Raw genomic sequence first — 9,801 nt, forward strand, 5'->3', positions numbered from 1 at the left:
GCCATGGCTCCTGTGCCGCCTCACTGTGTGCTCGTGGCACTGGATGGGGAGCCCAGCGGGATTTCGGTGATGCCGACGGTGTGGGTGCAGTTGGCCTGAGTTTGGTGAAATTTGGGTCTCACGGAGCGGGTGGTCTCCAGGCTGGCCCTTCACAGGGAGGCCATCGTCAACCCGCTCAGCAAGTGAGGAAGCTTGATGTGGGGAGGTAGGGCCCAGCTTTGTCACTTCACAGGTAGGTAAACCAAGGGCCAGAGTGCTTTGGTGACCTGTCCTGGTCACACAGTGATAGAAGACCCAGGTTCTGAGGCCGGCCCTGCCTGGGGGAGAACTGGGAATGAGACAGCATCGCTTCTCACGTGGTGGCCGTGGCCCTGTCCACGTCGCCATCCTCCATCCAGTTGTTCTCCCCGAGCCTGAGGCTTTCCTTTCAGCCTTGCGATCTCTGTCCTGCTCGTGTGGCTGGGCTGACAGAGAATCTCCTCCCATTCGGGGCACTTCAGTGTGTCCTCCAGGTATCCCTGGAAAATACAGCTTGTTTCCCAGAGGAAGAAAGTGAGGGACAGAGGTTGTGACAAAGTCACGCTGCTGCGTGAGGCGTGTCCATTTCCTGTTGCTGCCGTAACAAATTATCACAGACTTGGTGGCTTTAAACAACACAAATCTATTAGCTCACCCTTCTAGAGGTCAGAATTCTGAAATTGGTCTCCTTGGGCCAAAATGAAGGTGTCAGCAGCAGGGCTGCATTCCTTCTGGAGGCTCTAGGGGAGAAGTCATTTCCTTTCCTTTTCCAGCTTCTAGTGGCCATCTACATTCCTTGGCTCCCGGCCCCTTCCTCCGTTTTATAGCCAGTGATGACTCAACCAGGCTTTCTCGCATTGCGACACCGTGACACTGACCTCTGCTTTCCTCTAACACGTTTAAGGACTGGTTGGGGCCACCCAGAAAACACAGGATCGTCTCCTTTAAGATCAGCTGGTTAGCAACCATCTGCTGCCCTAACCCCCCCTGGCCACGTCACAAAACAGATTTACAGTTTCCTGAGATTAGGATGTGGACATCCTGAGAGGGTATTATTCCTCCTACCATGGGAAGTGAAACCCAAAGTCAGGGCTTTTGGTTCAAAATCTGTGACGCCTTCAGATACCAACATGGAGACCTGTTGTGACTTGATTTCCCAAGGCAAGTTAAACCCAAAAGATGCCAAGAGCCAGTGCCCTCCCTAATTAGCACCTGCTTGCCTGTGCCCCGGTCTCTGCCTGGCAGAGCACTTTGTGGAAAACATGTGGTGGGTGGCAGCCTGGGTTCTTTTGAGTGGCCCAGAGCGGAGGTGTGGAAGGTGTGTGACTGAGTTTCCACATCCTGGCTCCATGCAGTGACACGCCGGAGTAAAGGGCCCAGGAAGAAGGAGTAAACCCTTGCGTCTCACACACAGGTGGTCTTTGACCACAGCAGACCTGTAGTCCTCTCTACTGTAGGGCAAGGTTTGCAGAAAATACTCACTGAAGCTCTTGATAAATCATGGTGAATTCTGCTTCATTAGCTATCTGTGTGTGTGTGTGTGTGTGTGTGTGTGTGCGTGCGCGTGTGTTCTAGAAAACAAAAGATTAAAGGTAGTTGCCACCATACGGCACCGCATTTGTATTGGAGGCAAGTGGGCTGCTAGTTCTTTAATTCTGACACCAAATGGGAAGGATTTGTTGTTAACAGTGAAGATTTTCCATGATGCACGTGGTTTCCTTTCTTCATCCAGCATGTAATTCGTGAGAATCAGGATGTCTGTACTTAACCAGTTCAGCTGTGTTCTCCCACCATCCGCCTTCCCTACCGGATCTTTCCACCTGGTTCCTAGTACCTTCCGTGTCTTCAGCCATGTGCTGGGCACGGACGGCTACAAGAAATGGAAGATGTAGTTTCTAACTATGAGACACAGTGAGGAACTTAAGTGACAGTGCCCAACTTGGTGGTGTATACACAGACTCAGTTCTGAAGAAGTCCGCAAGCAGGAGAGATTGGGTACCCACAGAGAGCTGGGGCTCTAGTCCAGGCTCCACTAGCCAGGGAGAACTTTCAGTGCAGGGACGGCTTTCTGGGGGTGGTGATTGGAGCAGGAGAAAAAGGAAGGGTGTTGCAGTCGGGGGAGCCCGTTGAGCGACGGTACAGAGACAGCTGTTCCCCCGGACGGAGGGGAGTTTCTGTCAGGCCCCTGCGCTAGTTTGGTCTAGTGTAGGGGAGGGGCTGGGAGATGAGGTGGGGGAGAAGCATCGCTGCTACAAGCGGAGGACCGTGTCTGGGTGCAATCTCTTAGCTATCGGCTGCTCCCCAGGCCATGGTTAGATGCCTGTAACAGGAGGCTTGCCTCTCCTTCCCACCGTGGAGAAAACCAGAAGCTTGGGCTGAGGAGGGGACCTAACACCCTACAACGGAGGCCTCGTGCCCAGCTGAGACAGGCTTACGCTGGGCTACACAGGCCGCAATTGTTTTGGGCATTGTTGCTTTTGTTCTTCTGCATTCAGTGCCAGCCACGCTCTGGGCCTGTAGGGAAGTGTGTGTCGGTTGGCTGCAGAGCCACCTGAATTTGTGCCCCTGACGTTCCCTGTCTTCTGCAGGAGGCTGCTGACCTGTCCTCCCTGAAGCCCAAGTTGGACGAGCTGGGAGTCCCCCTGTACGCAGTGGTGAAGGAGCAGATCAGGACTGAAGTGAAGGACTTCCAGCCTTACTTCAAAGGAGAAATCTTCCTGGACGAAAAGGTCCGTGTGCTGTGGGTCTGTGGACACGGACTGGTGGGGCTTGTGCTCAGGTGTGGGGAGTTCATCGGCCCAGGGTATGTCTGGCCTGGAGCTGGAGGCTGGCCTCCCTTCCGGCCACCCTGAACTCAGAGAGGCTCACCCAGCTCTCTGGGCAGAGCATGATGGGACACTTGACGGGTGTCCTCTCGGGTGATACTTGAACCCTTCCTGAATTGTAACCTGGGCATGGAAGCCTAGGAGATCGCGGCAGCCCTGCTGGGCTCTCGCACCATGCAGGTGAGGGCCGGCACGAGCCCCTTAATTCACTGCAGCCGTGTTTCCCCCCCTCTCTGCTCTCACCTATGCAGGATGTCGGACTGTTCCCACCCTATGGACACAAGAGCCCTCCACATGTCTAGCAAGGGGTCAGAGTCAGAGCGGGCTCGAGTTTGTCGAGTGTGGGTCTACCCCACGGCTGGAAGCTGGCCCTGGCAGGGTTGTCTTTCCCTGGGCAGCCGGGCAGGAGCCGCGTGTGTGTTAGGGTCGGGGAGGGGACGTGAAGCAGCAGACTTTGCGCCTTTGAGAACGTCCTGTCGGGAAGCTTTTCTCCTGGGGGGCGGCAGGCATACGGGCTGCTCACAGGGGCTCTGTCTTTCTCGCTCTTGCAGAAAAAGTTCTACGGTCCCCAAAAGCGGAAGATGGTGTTCATGGGATTTGTCCGTCTGGGTGTCTGGTACAACTTCTTCCGGGCCTGGAACGGAGGCTTCTCTGGAAACCTGGAAGGCGAAGGCTTCATCCTTGGGGGAGTTTTTGTGGTGGGGCCAGGAAAGCAGGTAAACTCCTTGTGTTCACGTGTGGATCTGTGGGTGTCTGTGTCTGTGGGAACCAGACCCTGATGGGGGTGGTGACTTCCTGTACTTGGAATCTTGTGGTTTTCCGTCCAGAAAACCAGGGAGCATGGGAGGGGAGAGGGAGGGGAATTAGCATTTGTCACCCATCTGTTCTTGAGTCACCTCACCCTCGAATCTCCTCACTCATCACAGTGATTTCCTGAGATGGTCCGGAACTTTCGCAGGCAAGTAACTTGGCCTGAGAGGGGCGGGTGAGCACCCGCAGGAGCACAGCTCATCAGCACTGCCAGGGCCTGTACCCGGCTTTTCTGATGTCAAGTTCTATCGTCTGCACTTGAACAGAAGTAGAGTTTTTATTCTGTCAAGAATGTATTAGCTTGCAGTTTTCCCAGGCCATCGGGGATGGACAGTAGAGAAAAGTAAGAGAAGAGAAGGAATAGAAACCGGCCTAATTAGGGGGAGTAGCAAAATGTGGGAGGCGACAGCACTTTTCCCTGTGGGGCGCCGCCCTGGAGACGTAACAGGCTTCTCTGCAGACAGGCTGCTCTGGGCCCTGGCTCCGAGGATCCAGAGGCAGCACGGGGACCCTGTGCACCCAGGAGTCAGGTGGTTGGGTGCTCCGCAGTGACTACGGGCAGCCTCGAGCTCTGGTGACCCCCTGTGCTGGGAGGCAGTGCCAGCAGGTGCCTGCCAGATGCAGAGCAGGGGTGGGGTGAGGTGAGTGCAGTTTCAGGGCCCTGACTGGTGGCCCGACCTCAAGTCCTGTCTCTGCCAACTTTGGGCATGACATTAACACTTGGCCTCATCTGTAAAAAGATGGCATTGTCTGCATTGGTGAATCTCACTACTAACATTAATAATTGCGTACCCCTCAGGGCAGCCGGGTGGCTCAGTTGGTTTAGCCTCCAGCTCTTGGTTTCGGCTCAGGTCATGATCTCACAGTTTGAGAGTTTGAGCCCCGCGTCAGGGTCTCCCCTGATGGTGTGGAGCCTGCTTGAGAGTCTCTCTCTCCCTCTTTGTCTCTCTGTGCCTCTCAAATAAATAAATAAACTTAAAGAAAAATAAGAAATAATTTCTGGGCACCTGGGTGGCTCAGTCAGTCGAACTTTTGACTTTGACTCAGGTCATGACCTCACAGTTGGTGAGTTCGAGCCCTGCATCGAGCTGTGAGCCTGGAGCCTGCTTCAGATTCTGTGTCTCCCTCTCTCTGTCCCTCTCCCAGTTGCACGCGCTCCCCCCCCCCAAATAAACATTAAAAAAATGTTTTTTTAATAATTTCTTATTTTTCTCAATATGGGAGGAATAAAAGCTAGTGGGAATAGAAATCCTTAATTTTTAAGCTTTACTTCTAATCTCTTTCTTTTAAACCTTGGTAACTGCTATTGCTTGTCTGTATTAGAATCTAGCATGGGTTGATGTCTGATTTAACATGAACCTATTTGCTTCCTTTCTGGTAAATATATTAAAGTGTCTTAGTGATCATGGCTGCCAGCAAGTGCCTCCTAGTTCTGGGTCCTCGTATACGTGATCTCATATCTTCCTCACAAGCAGTCTGGGATGTTAAGTATTTTTATTCCCATCTACACGAAAGGAAGTGAAATATGAATGATCTGAAATAACTCAGCCGAGAGCTACACAGCTGCTTAGTGGTACAATGGAAATGGAACTCGGGAACTCAGATACGTCCTGCTCCAGAGACCCCACTGGTCCTCTGCCCATAGCCTCTCTTCACAGGTGGCTCCAAAGACCCCTTCCAGATGCCCTTGCACTCAGGCCACTTGCTGAGAGGCTCAGTCGCTCAGCTTCTTCCAGCTCTGGCGCTCTGGGATTCTTTCCTCCTCCTTGCCTCTACCTTGCCTCTACCTTGCCTCCTCCCTGCAGGGCAGGGCTTAGGTCACCTGGAAGCCTTCTCTTGCCTGGCAGTGACTCATCTGGTGCTCACAGGCTCCCCAAGCCTGGCCGGCACATTCCCTGTGTTGCTAGGTGTGTTGTTTGACTTTGTTGGTGCTTCCCGAGGCCCTGCCTTCTTCCTTCCTGGTGGAAGGTGGCCTGGGCGGGCGGAGCTTCAGGACTGGCCTCCGTGTTTCTTTCTTCTTCCTTCTTTTTCTTTTTTGTTCAAGTAGGCTTCACGCCCAGCACGGAGCCCAATGCGGGGCTTGAACTCACGACCCTGAGATCAAGACCTGAGCTGAGATCAAGAGTCAGACACTTAACTGACTGAGCCACCCGGGCGCCCCTACCTCTGTGTTTCTTGAGGGCAGAGTTTTTGCGGTCCCACTGAGCCAGCAGCCACTCAGTGGGGATTTCCTTTGGAATAATAATCTTTAAAGCACACTTACTTTAAAGAAGTAATGTGTTTTCAACATAGCAAATTTGAAAACCCCACAGAAAGTGAGGAGAGCCATTCTGTCAGCTCAGCCACCATGCACAACCCATTAGAACAGCACAGAGCTGAGCTGAGAGGCCTTTTATTCCGTTTAGTTTAGAAAATGGTGTCTTACTAAACGAGGTACTCTTTTTTTCATTTAATGGTGTATCATGAACATTTTCCACGTCATCACATATTCTTCCTCAGTATTTGTAGTGTCTGCATATACCGCTTTATTAAACATGTAAATAGAGCTTCCTGATCTGTTTTCCTGTGGTCACCACAGGGTGGTGGGACTTTCTGTTTTTTTAAAAAGTCTGTACCAGGGCGCCTGGGTGGCTCAGTCGGTTGAGCATCCGACTTCAGCCCGGGTCACGATCTCACGGTTTGTGAGTTTGAGCCTCACGTCGGGCTCTGTGCTGACAGCTCAGAGCCTGGAGCCTGCTTCAGATTCTGTGTCTCCCTCTCTCTCTGCCCCTCTCCCCCTCATGCTCTGTCTCTTTCTCTCAAAAATAAATAAACGTTAAAAAAATTTTTTTAATAAAATAAAAAGTTTGTATGAATAATGGTACAGCAAACATATTTGTTTGTTTATTTATTTATTGTTTTGGTTGAGTTCCCTGATGTCACGGGTCAAAGGACTTGTTAACAAGGATTGCTCGATACTGATCTCAAACACGCTGTTTTATGTTTTTTACCACTTTAGGGTACCTTGGTATACTCTGTCTCAGAGCATTTTGCTTCACAGTATCAGGAGCGGCCTCTGGTTTCTTAGGAAAACTGAAAAGAGGGTCTGTCTCCCTTCTCAGATGCTCATTCAACCCCTGCCAAAGCCTGACCTCAGAGCTCCACCTCCACACCTTGGGTTTTTTGTTTCTCTGGAAGCTCATCCTGTGGAAACTCTCTTTTCCCGGCATGTTCGTTTACTTCACTTCTATCTGTAGAGCCTTCCCTGGTCACCCCACTCTGTTTAATCACTCCTGACTCCCTCCTTCACTCCTGACTGTGTTGCTTGTACAGTCCAGCCGTTGTGAGGTAGCCTTCCCTGGTCTGTCTTCGCCCCCAAAATGGAACCCTTCAAGAACAGAGCCAGGCCTGATTTGGATCTCTAGTCCCTGCCGCCCAAGCTGCCGCTCATTGTCTGTGTCATGAACGAGTGACTCACAGTGAGGACTGATGTTTCCTCTTGTTTCTTTTCAGGGCCTTCTTCTTGAGCACCGAGAAAAAGAATTTGGGGACAAAGTAAACCTGGCTTCTGTTCTGGAAGCTGCTAGGAAGATCCAACCACAGACTTCGGCCTCAGAGACAAAGTGATTGTATGAAATTGCCCAGCTCAGGGATAACTAGGGGCACTCACCTGTGTCATGGGATGTGTTATGGCTCTACTCACGTCCCTAGAGAGTTAGAAACCCACTCATGCCATGTTCTCAGTAGAGATCATTAATGTATCTTACTATTGTGCTCCGTTTAGGCCCAAAAAGGCAAAACAGCCCCCAAACAGGATTGATAAAAATCCAAGAAACCAGTGAGAGTTACTTCAGCTGAAACCTGGAAAATATGAGGCTTACTGTGACTGCTGCCCCTCCTTACAAATGTACCTGGCATGTGAGTGCTGTTATTTACAGTGGTTTTTATCTTCATGTCTTCAAAATTCTAAGAAAAGTTGATTGAAAGATTCAGGATATAAAGGCTTCGGGCTTGTGTGTTCTCCATTAATGACCTGTTATACGCCATTAAAGTAATACTCATATAAAGGAATTGAAGTGCTCTGGGTGGCTTGATAAAAGCAAATTATAAAGTGAAATCTATGTTTTTCATTGTCTTCCGTTCTAACCTCAGAGGTTTGTTTTTCTAGAAGAAATGATCATCTCTGGCTCTAATAAAATTACCTATCAGAAATTGCCTGTAATATAAGTCTTTCTGATAAACCTAACAATAAAATTATTCACTGTCATGATGGCTGAATTTAAATTACTGGTGCCAAATGGTACATGGAACATGAAAAATCAGCATTCTCCATGTATATGGGGGTAAAGGTGGTGGGGGGGGGAGCTCCTCTAGTTCTGGTGCTCTTAAGAGGTTTGCAGACCACCAGAGAAATTCATTCTATCCTTCGTGTTAGTGATTTTGCTGTCCTTCGGGGAATGACTTTGGTATTTCAAATTGGTAGCTGCTTTCCTACTGATAGTCTTTCAGCCTAATTTGGTGAATGAAGAGGAGAAGGGCCAGAGAGGATGAAATCTAATTAATTTTATTTTATTTATTTATTTTTTTTTTTAATTTTTTAATTTTTTTTTTTTTTTAACGTTTATTTATTTTTGAGACAGAGAGAGACGGAGCATGAACGGGGGAGGGGCAGAGAGAGAGAGGGAGACACAGAATCGGAAACAGGCTCCAGGCTCTGAGCCATCAGCCCAGAGCCCGACGCGGGGCTCGAACTCACGGACCGCGAGATCGTGACCTGGCTGAAGTCGGACGCTTAACCGACTGCGCCACCCAGGCGCCCCTATTTTATTTTATTTTTAATGTTTGTATTTATTTTTGAGACGGAGAGAGACAGAGCATGAGCGGGGGAGGGGCAGAGAGAGAGGGAGACACAGAATCCGAAACAGGCTCCAGGCTCCGAGCTGTCAGCACAGAGCCCGGTGCGGGGCTGGAACTCATGGAGTGTGAGATCATGACCTGAGCTGAAGTTGGACACTCAACCGACTGAGCCACCCAGGCGCCCCGAAATATAATTTAATTCATTACTTTGTTACGTAAGTATGAGGTCAGCAAAAGCCCGGAGGGGGGCTCTGCCCTGGGTGGCTGCTCAAGGCACCAAGTCTGCCCTGGAGTAGGAAGGTGGGGATGGGAATCCAGAGAAGAAGGGACCAGGGAGCAGACCGGCCAGGAGGAGGGGAGTCAGTGTTACCCAGGAGAGCAAGAACGGAGACAGGGTCGGAGATGCGGCTGGGAAGTAGAAGGGCATCAGCAGTGAGTGCAGAGTAGGTAGTGGGTTTGAGACTGAGGCCGTGCCTGGGTCCGACTTCACGCAGCAGCGGCAGCACGGTGTGCACACAGCCTGCAAAGGGCTGGGCTCCTGCAGACTTCGAGATAACACCTTTAGTACTTGACCAGGGTCCGCATAGTGACTCAGCCCCCAGAAGCCGTGCTCCCTGGGACCCCAGCCATAGACTGTCACTTAGACGAGAATTCCCCGGTGTCTAGAAAACACAGGATTCCGACACAGTTCTCTTGCAACTGAAGAAGAGTAGAACCCGCAAGGACACGGCGGGGATGGGTGCACGAGGACAAACCTTACTCCTTCACCCAACTGTTCGCTGCCGGGTGTTCCTGTACAGTGTGCTCTTCTCTCGAACCGGCGCAGCTTTATGACTGAGTCACGAAGTCGGCTCCCATTCTGCTTGACCTTGGTGACTGAGAAGAGCTCTGACCTTTGGTCCCCTCACTAGTGCAGTGGGCATCATGTCTCCTGCCTGCCATTCAGGGCTGTTCCTAGAAGTCATTGAGGGGATGATGTGTGCAAAACGATGCTTCTCCAACTCTAATGTACACGGAGATCACCTAAGAGTCTTGTTAGAATGAAGACAAAGAAAAGCCGGATGCTAGTTAAAGGCAGGAAAGACGGGTTTATTCAGTGGCCACTGCAGTAGGGGAGAGGCCTCCATGTAGGACTGAGCTCCACTGGGCTCTGTGCAGAGGTGGAGCAGAGACCGGAATTTTATTTTATTTTATTATTAAAAAAAAATTTTTTTTAACATTTATTTTTGAGAGAGAGCACAAGCAAGGGAGGGGCAAAGAGAGAGGGAGACACGGAATCTGAAGGAGGCTCTGGGCTCTGAGCTGTCAGTGC

At 50.7% G+C, this 9,801-nt stretch overlaps 1 protein-coding gene across 5 annotated transcripts in view; it reads left to right on the forward strand.

The window, feature by feature from the left end:
• PRXL2A (peroxiredoxin like 2A) overlaps window positions 1-7,899 on the forward strand; it is a 47,785-nt gene extending 39,886 nt beyond the window's left edge. For all 5 annotated transcript variants that reach the window (XM_045437849.1, XM_045437847.1, XM_045437851.1 and 2 more), the window contains 3 exons: window positions 2,607-2,747; window positions 3,395-3,559; window positions 7,146-7,899. In XM_045437849.1, the coding sequence (XP_045293805.1) occupies window positions 2,607-2,747; window positions 3,395-3,559; window positions 7,146-7,259 (420 nt within the window). In that variant the 3' untranslated portion in view covers window positions 7,260-7,899. The remainder of the gene's footprint in view (window positions 1-2,606; window positions 2,748-3,394; window positions 3,560-7,145) is intronic.
• The last annotated feature ends 1,902 nt before the right edge of the window (window positions 7,900-9,801 follow it).

The sequence above is a fragment of the Leopardus geoffroyi genome, chromosome D2 (genome assembly GCF_018350155.1).
Source record: "Leopardus geoffroyi isolate Oge1 chromosome D2, O.geoffroyi_Oge1_pat1.0, whole genome shotgun sequence".
NCBI classification, from domain to species: Eukaryota; Metazoa; Chordata; class Mammalia; order Carnivora; family Felidae; genus Leopardus; species Leopardus geoffroyi.